This window comes from Cervus canadensis, chromosome 1 (assembly GCF_019320065.1).
Source record: "Cervus canadensis isolate Bull #8, Minnesota chromosome 1, ASM1932006v1, whole genome shotgun sequence".
Classification (NCBI taxonomy): domain Eukaryota; kingdom Metazoa; phylum Chordata; class Mammalia; order Artiodactyla; family Cervidae; genus Cervus; species Cervus canadensis.
Window position 1 is genome coordinate 536,175 of NC_057386.1, and position 12,136 is coordinate 548,310.

General features: G+C 53.6%; 1 protein-coding gene and 1 long non-coding RNA gene across 5 annotated transcripts in view; one reads left to right on the forward strand and one right to left on the reverse strand.

Moving 5' to 3' along the window:
• Window positions 1-11,779, reverse strand: part of PRKCA (protein kinase C alpha) — a 55,539-nt gene extending 43,760 nt beyond the window's left edge. For all 4 annotated transcript variants that reach the window (XM_043443158.1, XM_043443014.1, XM_043443088.1 and 1 more), the window contains exons 1-3: window positions 11,626-11,779; window positions 10,453-10,587; window positions 10,111-10,207 (exon numbers count right to left, since the gene is read on the reverse strand). In XM_043443158.1, coding sequence (XP_043299093.1) covers window positions 10,111-10,207; window positions 10,453-10,587; window positions 11,626-11,756 — 363 coding nt within the window. In that variant the 5' untranslated portion in view covers window positions 11,757-11,779. The remainder of the gene's footprint in view (window positions 1-10,110; window positions 10,208-10,452; window positions 10,588-11,625) is intronic.
• On the forward strand, window positions 9,154-9,896 carry LOC122424951. The gene is made up of 3 exons (XR_006264639.1): window positions 9,154-9,288; window positions 9,565-9,657; window positions 9,805-9,896. It is a non-coding gene; the product is annotated as an uncharacterized LOC122424951 (long non-coding RNA).
• Window positions 11,780-12,136: the final 357 nt, after the last annotated feature.

Genomic DNA, 12,136 nt, shown 5'->3' on the forward strand with positions numbered 1-12,136 from the left:
TCAACGGGTTTCATATCACTTATACGTAACACCACTTCTCAGGCGGTGCTAGTGGTAAAGAGTCCCACTTGCAGTGCAGGAGATGTAAGAGATGTGAGTTTGATCCCTGGGTCGGGAAGATCCCCTGGAGGAGGAAATGGCAGCCCACTCCAGTGCTCTTGCCTGGAGAGTCCCATGGACAGATGAGCCTGGAGGGCTACAGTTCACGGGGTCGCAAAGAGTCGGAGATAGCTGAAGTGACTTAGCATGCATAATAGGCAGTATAAGAAATTTGTGAATGAACAGGTGAAGTTGCGTGGCTGTGCTCCAATAAAACTTTATTTACAAAAACAGACAGCAGCCAGAATCTGGCCCGGGGGCTCTCGTCTGCCTCCTTTTGCCCCACATCACACAAGTTCTGAAATCATTCCTCCTCATCTACAGCTGGATTTAAACACAGCCTCCCTCTGTCCTCACCAAGCTGGCAGAACGGCGACAGTTAAGAGCCTCAGATGCACCTGAATTAAGTCCCTACTGAGTCTCTTCCACGACCAGCACAGGAAACAGCTGTCCAGCATCCAAACGGTGTAGTGAGTGAAGAACTTATTTGGGAGAACGAAAATTTACGGGAAACCACATGAGGTCATTTTCTTGATGAGAAATGTTTTTATGGACATGTCCACACCAGCTGTCTCTGCCGCTGGCAGGCCTCTGTTGTCATGGCAACTCGGCCACTCTCTCGGGAGACGCAGACCTGTGACGTGTTAGCACTCAGACCATTGTGGGAAATCGAAGTCCCTGTTTCTTCTGGACCCGAGTGTTCTCACCTTAGTACCAGCTGTGCTGCTTTCCTGCAGGCAACCTGCTTTGCCCCCGTGTCCCAGATCCAAGCGCCAACGGCCGACACCCCCCGCAGGCCGGCTCAGTCCGGCGGTAATAGCGCACTGGTCCTGCCGCTCCAGAGGTCCTGGGACGGCCACTGGGTCTGTCCCACCCAGTGCCCGAGAGTCCAGCCTTCTGTGCCCAAGCTTCCGGGACCAGAAACTTCACTCCGTCCAAGTATTTCCATCTGGAGCGAGCCCGTCTTTCTCTCACCAGGGAGCTGAGGGCACACGTCTGCCCGACGCCCAGCTAACTGCAGCTCAAGGCCACAGCATGTCATTGGAAGAGGATTTGGGGCACTTGGTAATTTTTTGAAAGCATCCTTTTCTAGAGGCTCAGCAGTAATGAATCCACCTGCTAATGCAGGAGATGCAGTTTGATCCCTAGGTCGGGAAGATCCCCTGGAGGAGGGCATGGCAACCACTCCAGTGTTCTTGCCTGAAGAATCCCATGGACAGAGGAGCCTGGCGGGCACAGTCCATGGGGTCACAGAGTCTGACATGACTCAGCGATTAAACAAGCCCTTTTCCTGCTGAAACGCTCCCCGTTGGGATCGCCACGGTGCTGGCTTTGTAAGTCAGTGCTGGCAGGGTCACCGCCAAACGAACTCACACTGTCAACAGAGGAAATGAGTTTCCAGACTGCTGGCAATATTGCCTAGGAGTGGGCAGTTTTCTGTGCTAAGAAAGCAGAGGAGGTATGAAGTGAGCTGGCCTTCTGCCAGAGGAGTCTGCGTGAACCACTGGACCACGGGCATCTTCCCCAGGACCAAGACGAGTCCCGACAGTCACAGAACATGCGGGAGCATCAAGCGGGAACCCTGTCTTCACGGCCAGCAGAAAGTGCAGCAGGGCTCGGGGCTCTCTGCAGGCGCAGCGGTTGGGGAAATCTTTTACTTGCGAATCTTTACTGCCCTCTTGTGGTATTTATTTTCTGGATGGACTGCAATTTTTCTTTTTTAAATGTTATTTTTTAACATTTTTTGTTTTGTATTGAAGTACAGGTGATGAACAGTGTTGGGATAGTTTCGGGTGGACAGCAAAGGGACTCAGCCACACACACACATGTATCCATCCCGCCCCTCGCCTCCAGGCTCTCTGTGAAACTGTCCCCGTGCAGGACAGGAGGTCCTTGTTAGTTATCCTTTACACACAGCTTAGGGCAGGGGCGGCAGAGGATAAGATGGTCGGATCATCACCGACTCAGTGGACATGAGTCTGAGCAGCTCCAGGAGACACCGAAGGGCAGGGAGGCCTGGCGTGCTGTCATTCGTGGGGTTGCCAAGAGTCGGACACGACTGAGCGGCTGAACAATGACAAAAGCGTTTCCCAGGTGGTGCTAGTGGCAAAGAATCCGCCTGCCCATACAGGAGACATGAGAGACGTGCGTTTGATCCCTGGGTCGGGAAGATCCCCTGGAGGAGGAAATGGCCACCCGCTCCAGTATTCTTGCCTGGAGAATCCCATGGGCAGAGGAGCCTGGAGGGCTACAGTCCACGGGGTTGCAAAGAGTCGGACACGACTGGGCGGCCGAGCACACACACATACGTCCACCTGAACTCCCTGAGTGTCCTCCCCGTCCTTCCCGCCAGCGGCCACGAGTTCCATCTCTAAGTCTGTGAGTCTGCATCTGCTTTGTGAATTAGTTCATTTATGGAATTTCTTCTTAGATTCTGCATCTAAGGGATGTCACACGCTATTTCTCCTCGGTCTGACTTATTTCACTCAGTGTGACAATGACCGACTGCATTCTGACTGGACTCTTAGCCAGGTTTAGAAATATGCCCAAGTTTACTAGAACGGCCCACAGAAGTGAAGTTCCTGTAAATACTGCAAAATGGCACAAACAAGATGCAAACGCTACCTTCCCAGCTCTGCCTTCACGGAAGGTGACTCGTCTCTCGTGTGGGAGCCCGGCCTGTGGGCGGTGCCGGCGGGAGGTGTGCAGACACCAGAGTGTGCCCTGGGATCGCCAAGCGCGTGATTTCAGGAGACAAGCCCCAACCACTGCTAGCTGCCTCTGTGTCCTGACTCTCCCCAGACCTCTGACTCGGCCCAGACTCTGCAAACCACGGACGCCAGGGAGGCCGTGAGCGCCGAGCGGGCCAGGAGCAGCCCCCGAGACCTGCTGTGTCTAGGAAATAATGGAACCATTGTCCCAAGAGGGCAGAATTCAGCAAAATGGCCACCCCCAGGGAAATTCAACTTGTGCTAAGTGATCACAGGGTGGGAGCTCCTGAAAACAAACAACGGAAACCCAGACCGTGGCTGGCAGTGAAGCTCAGATCCTGGAAAAGTACCAGGCACTTCTCACCCTCCTCAGCGGCTGCAGGACAGGTGGGTGGGTGAGGGTCATCCCGCCCCTCCTGCGCCCCGGGGAACCTGGGCAGAGGTTTGAAACCTGACGGGCGTGGAGGGAAAGAAAGACAGAAAAACAGGATCCTTCCTCCAAAAGGCTGAACATGTTTGCTCAATTACTCAATTTAAATTTTTTTCTAAAATGCCTCTAATTGACAGCGGCAGGCATTCTGAAAGCGGGGACGACTGCAATTAAATTTAGCAGAAAATTTCCATAATCGTTGATTTCACCCTATCTTCACTGAGCGTTTTTTAAATTGCACCAGTTTTCGAAAAGGAGGGATCTAATTATAGCTCAGCTGGGACACCTGCTTTCCAGCCCGGCTCAGCTGTGCGGTTCCGGGCTGTTTTCTGCGCCGCCCACCCCGCCCCCAACCCTGCCCCGTGGTAACAGGCTGACGGGACTTGGGGGAAGCGTGGCTGGGAGGGCCAGCTCCGGCACTGCAGGCCCCTCCAGGCCTCAGTTTCTTCATCTGTCAAATGGACTCAAACGCCCACCGCCGCCTGTGCGGGGAACCCCCGTTTGCTCAGTTGCTGCTGCAGGGCTGCAGCGCCGGCAGAAGGGCCGTGCTCAGGGGCCGCAGAGAGGAGCAGGGGGATGAGGGGACCCCCGGGACAGCACTGCCCCGAGGACCTGGCCTTCCCCACACCTGTCAGACTTCTGAAACCTCAAAGAGTGCTTTCTCTTCCCCATTTCCAGTCACCCGGGTCACTAATCTCTTGGAGCTCCTTCAGGGGACACACCTGTAGCATCAGGGACATGTCCTGGAGATGAGAAACTGAACAACACCATTTGTTGGATGTTTTCTTTGGTGCGGTGTGTTAGAAAGACTGTCTGTTGATTCTAGTTTAGTGTAGGGAGTGAGATCTTTCCTTGCAAATTTTGTTCCCAGGTGTCTGAGCATTTAAATTTTCCACTCGCTTCAGATATGAATATGCTGTAACCATCTCAGGCTGAGTTTAATTATTAACAAAAGCAGTCCATGGAGAACACAGCTGGTCTGTGGCCCCCTAACCCGCTCCTTCCAAAGACAGCGGTGTTGTCGCAAATGACAATAGGCCAGATTTTTACAATAATTTACATGCAAGTTGCCAAGTTCCCTTGGATCCTTCGGGGACAGAATGGTTGATGAGGTTATAACAATTAAGTGACTTGGGAAGAAATGAGAAAAAGCTGAAGCAGAGCGAGTGGTATTAAGCCAGGTGTGAAGACGATCAGAACCACTGGATGTCTCGGCCTGTGGTCTTCCGGACCAGCGCACACCTTGCCGACTGCCCGCTGACAGAGGTGTGTCCTCAACCACAGTTACCTGGGTCTGGAGGTGTGACCAGAAACACACATGAACAGAAACGAAGGAAAACGTCAGTTTAAAGACACACCCCTCCCTCCCAGGCGTTGCCTTCCAGACTGGCCAGCGGGGGAGGCAGAGGGGGTCACGGGCACAGACGGGCCGGCAGGGGATGGGGGACAGGGGGGTGGGGGGGTCACAAATGGGGCCAGGGGGAGGGGGATGGGGCAGCGCTCAGGGCTCCCGGCTGCAGGCCTGGGGACCAGCCCTTCCCCCGATGAACTGTGTCAAACCAGGGGCCAAGACCCTCTCTCTTCCTCCTTTGGCGTCCGTGCAGCGGGACATGGCTCACGGCAACAGCTCTGTGACACTCAGACATTCATGGTTCCTTCTGCCTTCCGCCGACCGACGGGGTGGGTGCAGGGATGGCGGAACCCTGGTTAACCAAGCGTCTGCCTGGGAGCAGCCAGGTGCTGTTTAGTTGCTAACTCGTGTCTGACTCCGTGTGGCCCCGTGGACTGTAGCCCGCCAGGCTCCTCTGTCCATGGGGTTCTCCAGGCAAGATACTGGAGTGGGTTGCCATTTCCTCCTCCAGGGGATCTTCCTGACCCAGGAATCGAACTGGTGTCTCCTGCGTCTCCTGCATTGGCAGGCAGATTCTTTACCACTGAGCCACCTGGGAAGCCCTAATAGCCAGTTACCAGTCGCTTTATACACAGATAGCTGCTATTTGTAAATGAAAATAAAACCAAACCCACTTACCACCAAACTGTGTAACACAATGCACTTCTTCCTGATTCAGAAGGCTCTTCAGTATCTTGAAGAGCCTAAGGTTACTGGCAAGAGACAAGCCTGCTGAGCAGCCGATTAGCTGAGCTCTGGCTGACCAAATGCCAGGTGACCAGGACTTCTGTTCACCTTGAACTTCTCCCTGAAATAACCCATCATGATCGGATAACTTGACTTTTTCAAGTACCAGTGTGATCAAAACAAGTGAGACCATCTTAACAGAGAATTCTCTGCAGGCAGCCATGGGATTAATTCTTCAAGTTCACACGGGGTGGTGGTGGGGGGCAGTCAGCCGCTGGGAGAAAATGTGAGGGGGCTGCTTCTCTGAGCCTAAAGTCCACAGCCTGCAAGGCGCACAACAGCCCTGTTCCCGAGCAGAGGGGAGACCAGAGACGGAAGGATGATGCTTTGTGTTCAGAAGGCTTTGCCCACTAAGACAGGATACTGGGCAGCAAGTGAATGTCACATCATTTGACAGGTCTGGACCGACTGTCGTCTACTACATCGTATAATTATGGCCCTATACACCTGTAATTACAGATCTCCTTATAGTCATTCTCAAAACAGGCCATTTTATTCCAATCCCCAAAAGCTCTATTTTAGACTAGAGATCTTAATCCACATCTAGGTTGAAGGCAACAAGAGAAACAAAACTGTCCTTACTGAGATCCTGGTGTTGGAATAACTGTGGAGTAAATGTAAGCCTGAGTCTGTCTCCTGCACCTGACGGAGCAGCACGTCTCTGCTTGAGTCCTTGAGGCACTGCGACCTCCAGATTGGCTGAGATGCCTTGAGAAGAAGGGTCCTACCTCCCACCTCCACCTGGAATAGGAGGCGAAAATCCTCCAGCAGAGACGCTTCTATACAGTTGCCATGCAATCACTGGGCACTTATTCTTAGACTTAAATGGACCCAGAAAGAACTCTAAGCTGTTTCAAGCTTGGATATAACAAAACAGCCCAAATTCCTTAAAAAAAAAAAAAAAATCAAAGGAAAGGCTTATGCAGTGACTCAGCCAGTTCCAGAGTCTGGAGGGAACCTGCCTGGCCCGCAGCCCGGATCGGGGTGGGGGTCGAGAGGACGCGCTCCCCTGCTCAAGGTGGACAAGGTCAGTGTAGGAGCCCAAACGTCAGCGAGCTGGTTTTCAATGACCCGCTGAAGACACACCAGCTGCTGGGCTCGCTGAGCTCCCGCTCCGAGGCTCTGTGACTGCATCTGTCGGCCTGAAGCCCTGGGAAGGGGCACGCCCGAGGCCCAGGTCTTCAGAGGAAAGGAGGCCTCATCCGTGGGAACAAAAGCCATCAACAGAAGGGAAGCCAAGCCCCAAGCTCCTGGCCTCAGGCTCCTGGGCCCTGTCTCGGGCCGCAGTCCCCAGGCCGACGCCTCGCCCCACACTGAGCGAGCCACGCCTCCTCAGCAGTGAGGCCAGGTCGGCATCCCGAGGGCCGGAGGAAGAACCGCGCCGTGGCCACGGTCAGCCATGCCTAGCTGGGTCAGCTGCGGGGTGGGGGCTGGGAGGAGGCCCGCTTGCCTCCCGGGAGGTCAGGACGTTACCCGCACGCTGGGGAGTCAGGGGCAGGTTCCCAACCCTGTTCGTGCTCGCAGTGTCCTTGGGAGCCAGGGTCCCGTCTGAAGTCTGTCTTTTTTTAAAAAGAAATTTCATTTATTTTTGTCTGTGCTGGGTCTTTGCTTGAGAACTTTCTCTGGCTCCAGCGTGAGGGGGCTGCTCCCCAGCTGTGGGGCTGGGTTTCTCACTGTGGAGGCTTCTCTTGCTGCAGGGAACAGGCTCGAAGGCTCGGGCTCAGTAGGCGTGGCTCCCAGGCTCAGCTGCTCCGTGGCATGTAGGATCCTCCCGGACGGGGGATTGAACCCGGGTCCCCCGCACTGGCAGGTGGATTCTTAGCCACCGGGCCACCAGGGGAGCCCGCGTCTCATGCCTCTGTCCCCACAAGTGGTACTTGGCATTGAGGAGATGCAGCATGTACCAGCTGGAAATTCCAAGAATGCCCCCTTTCTGGGAAAGGAGCTGGTCCATCTCCAGGCATGACCACGCTCATCGTGCCAGTCGGTCTGTTCGCCCAAGTGCTCGAGGCGCCTGGCTGTGTGAGCGGAGGCAGGCCCTGGGCTGCAGAGCGACTCGGCCCTGACAGCTTCCCTCGTCAGACACGAGCTCGGGCACCCTCCCTGGATGTGGGCAAGTGACCGGGAGACGTGGAGGCCTCATGGGGCCTGAAGTTTAGATTCCAAAGCCTTCACAGCAGGACCCGAGGTTCCTCTCTGGATGCACGTGGAGGGGACACACGGACAGGTGTGCCCAGCAGGGGGCACAGGGGACGCCGGGGCCATTTAAAGGGCTGGAGGGCGATGTAAGGTTGGGGGGGTGACGAGCCTGAGACACAGGGAGGGCCTTCACCACACAGCACAGGCAAGTTCTGAGATGGGTGTAGACCACAGCACACTCCTAAAAATGCCGCCATACGGTCACATAAAAGCATGCATTCCCCACCACCCAGAATATTAGAAATTCTGAGCAGCGTCCTTCAGAGTCTGCCCTGGAGTCTGCTCTGCTGAAGAGCAGTGTTAATCCCTGTTGATGATGCTCAAACAGAGGTGAGAAAATGATTTCCAACACCGAACCTCATCTCATTTCAATTTAAGGTTCTGCCTCTAAGAGCTGACGTACAAAGAGGAAAACAAAATCTCTTTTCACTGATGTGCATTTTATAGATTTACCCCACCCTTAACACCACACAGCTCAGAAAGTAATTAAGGAAGCCATTTAGGGGGAGAAAAGCCGAGTCCATATTGAGGCACACAGATTTTCTGTTTTGTGTCCAAAAGGTCATCTGAAAGGACTCAGGTTTCCATGGTAACACTGGCAAGCCTGATGAAATCAACACACAGCTACACTTTGTCGGGGGTCTCCAATGAACCATTTTTTTTCCCCCATCTGAAGAACATCCTGAATTAACGAAAGTCTTCAAAGACAATGGAAGCTTTTGGAAAATCCAATTTCAACAACAGTAAACTGAAGAATGCCTGCTTTCTTTCCACAGACAACCTAGCAACTGAGTCTCAAGTGCAGTGATTTAAACGTCTTAACTCTCATCATAACTGGGTCACATTTTGTTAATCAGTAACAAGGTTAATCTCAAAATGTTTCCCCAGGATAAATAACAGCCGACAAACCTGTGATCCTCAGGCATCTGCAGTCTTTGGGGTGATCCTGCAAGTGGTGTGTGGACCTCTACTACAGACTCGCAGAGCACCCTCCAGGCCCCGTCCTCTGCACTCCTGAGGGCATCCAGGCCCTGCCCGCAGTGATCAGTGATCCAAATGTCAGTGATCAGTGGGACCATAAAGAAGGCTGAACCCAGGAGAATTGATGCTTTTGAACTGTGTTGTTGGAGAAGACTCTTGAGAGTCCCTTGGACTGCAAGGAGATCAAACCAGTCAGTCCTAAAGGAGATCAACCCTGAATATTCATTGGAAGGACTGATGCTGAAGCTGGAACTCCAATATTTTGGCCACCTGATATGAAGAGCTGACTCACTGGAAAAGGCCCTGATGCTGGGAAAGATTGAGGGCGGGAGGAGAAGGGGACGACAGAGGATGAGATGGTTGGATGGCATCACCGACTCAATGGACATGAGTTTGAGCAAACTCCGGGAGAGAGTGGAGGACAAGGAGGCCTGGCGTGCTGCAGTCCACGGGGTCACAGAGAGTCGGAGACGACTGAGCGACTGAACAACGTCAGTGACAAAGCACTGTGAACGTTTCTGTCTTACATCCTTCGGAACCCACTCTAACCGGCAGGTATGCCCTGTGCGCTCCTTTGGGACGGGACATATTTGGGAGAAGAAACAAGCCCAGGAGGAGGGACCCAAGGCGCCGACCGTGCAGGGCCTCTGCCCGCGTGTGTGCACACCTGAACTTCTTCAGGGCTTGGGAGCTGCCCGAGGAAGGGGGAGCTTCACAAGGTAATGGATCAGGTACGTGTATGAGTGCTCGGTCACTCAGCTGTTCTGACTCTGCAACCCCACGGACTGTAGCCCGCCAGGCCCCTCTGTCCACAGGATTCTCTAGGCAAGAACACTGGAGTGGGCTGCCGTGCCCTCCTCCAGGGAATCTTCCTGACCCAGGGATCACACCGTCTCCTGCACTGCAGGCGGAATCTTTACCGTCTGAGCTCCCAGGGAAGCCCCCGTGAGCCTGGTGCAGAGACACAATCAGCTACTACATGGGTCCTTCGAACAACCAACACACAGGTGATTGGAGAAATGGCAAGAGATGGCAAGCTGTGACATGGAGCGTAAGGCAGGTGCGTGGAGGAGAAACTGCATTAAGAGCTGAGACGTCAGGTGAGGAGAGAGAAGAGGGGAGGAGGAGGGAAGCGAGGGAGGAAGCGGTGACACCACTGGGGCAGAAGGCGGGTGCGCACCCGGGTGGGGAGAAGGAGCTCCTCTTCCTAGAGATCTGCAGAGAAAAGGAAGATGCTGGCCCGACAGGCACACCCGAGGACTCTGCCACCTGGAGAAGCCTAGGACCTGCCCTTCTCCCCACTGATGCCAGACCGACTCCTAGCAGGAAGCAACCCCCCACTGCAGAGCTGTTTCTGATATCTAAGGATAACAGCCCGAGTGTCAACAGGCTGCGAAGCAAGGTGATGATGCAAGATTTATGCCTTTAGATAAGGACAAAGATTAACATTTAAATGACCTTTGCCTTCCAGCCCAGTGACCACAAAAATCTGGCCCTTCCTGGAGTGAAACTTTCTGAACAGAAGGGTGGTTCACTCACGCCGCTCGTCTCACCTCGAATTTCTGCCTGAGCTCCACGTTGCCTTCCTCGTCGCCTTCGGGGATCGGCACGTTGTAGTACTCACCCTCCTCTTGGTTCAGCAGCTTGTACCTTCAGAGACATGGGGCGGAGGAGGGTGAGGCCATGCTGACGCCACCGGGTTCAACACCACCCCCACCCCCAGGCTCCAGTCCAGCTGGTTCTGAAATGCATTCACTGGGGAGCCAGGACCCGGGAAACTGCACACGCAATGGCCCCTCTGGAATTAAGCCAGCTCGTCCCCTGAATCTCTGAAAGCGCTAATGTTTTCAGACAATTAACTTTTGGCTCACACAGACACACTCAGCCTTCCTCACCATCCGCTGGCCGGCATCTTCATCAGCTCCGAGACCCCAAAGGAAAGGGACCCCATGAAGTCGTTCCGTGTGGTTCGATCCCAGTCCCAGATCTCCACGGACAGTCGCCGGTCTTTATCAGAAGGTTTTAATTTGCTGTGAAAGAACACACACACACACGGATACAGGGTTATCTTTACTGTGGTTTAAGGCACGATATCACATGCTCGAGATCTTAACCTGAGATTAAAAAAAATTGTATATTCAATTCTCTTCCTGTGGTTCTCCATCATCAACAAAGTGCCAGCCCCTGGCAACCAAAGCTCTAGACAAGGGGTTAGCAACCATGAGCCACGGCCAAGTCAGGCCCACTGCTTGTGTTTGTAAATAAAGTTTTATTGAAACAGTCATGGCCATTTGTCTGGACACATTTGGCTATGGCAGCTCTGAATCTAGAATAGTACCTGCAACAGAGACTGGATGACCCATAGGGTCTAAACTATTTACCGTCCAGCCCTTCCCAGAGCAAAGCTGGACAGCCTCTGACCTTTGCCCTAGACAGCTACGTCTGGGTGTGTGCGGACAAGTTGCTTCCTGCATTCTCATCCGCAGAGAGGACCCCTTGCTTGTGCTCAGCCGCACGCAGAGCTTTCTTGCTGGTGACTTACTCACTCCTCCACTCCCCAACCTTTCTCTCCTTCCATCTCTGTCTCCAAAATCTTTCCACTCCTTTCAGGCCCACATTAAATGTCACCTTCCCCAGGAAGTCTTTCCTGCTTAGATGTAAAGAAAACCTTCCCATTTCAGTGGCAATATCAGCTTCAATGGTTACCCACTTATTCCATGTTTTAAAAACTATTGTTTAAACTCTTACCTACAACCTCCTCTAACCCCCCCGGCACACACACACACACACACAAACTGAAGTCCACCAAGAGGACTTGATCTTATATTTGTAATGTAAGAGAACTTTTTGTACAGGAGTTACTGATGTTAACTTGGGGTATCGTGTATAAGTCTTGGTAAACTGAGTCTCTATCCATCAACCAAAGGTGACCACAGCTACGTCTCTAGCAGCCGTGGGAGAAGAGCTTAGGGATGAATCGATGTTTAAAGACATTTATAATAAGCCCAGCTTATCACCGCTCATAGTGTGAAGGAGAAAACACATCAGGAAGAGGGGGTTCAACTCACAACGTGAAGGACTCGTTCCACTGGGGGTTCAGCGTGGAGCGGATGGTTTTGGTTTTCTGTTTGCTCTCGTTCTTGGGGTCAGGAATAAGCTTCAGCTTCACGTAAGGATCTGAAAGCCCATTTGGATCCATAGGGATTAGGTTTTTCGCGTCTCGTACTGCAAAGAGAGAAGCAGCAAGATCCAAGGTTACAAAAGGAGAACAGACCCACCTGCTGAGTGTCCCGCACCAGGACCGGGCGATAGACAGACAGCAGGACGGTGCTGAAGCGGGAGGAGGAGCCTCTGACCCTCACCAGGAGAAGCTGCCCGCTGCCACTGCCCACCACAGGCAGTGGGGCCCGGGGGCCCAGCCGTCATGCCTGGAGACTCAGCACTGGCCTGGTCCAGCAGCATCCGTGACACCGGGGCCGCTGCTCAAACCCGGGGAAGCATAATCTGCATCCTAACCCCCTCCCCACCACCACCCTCAGCCGGGAGAGCTGGTCCGCCTTCCGTCTGAGCAGCCAGCAG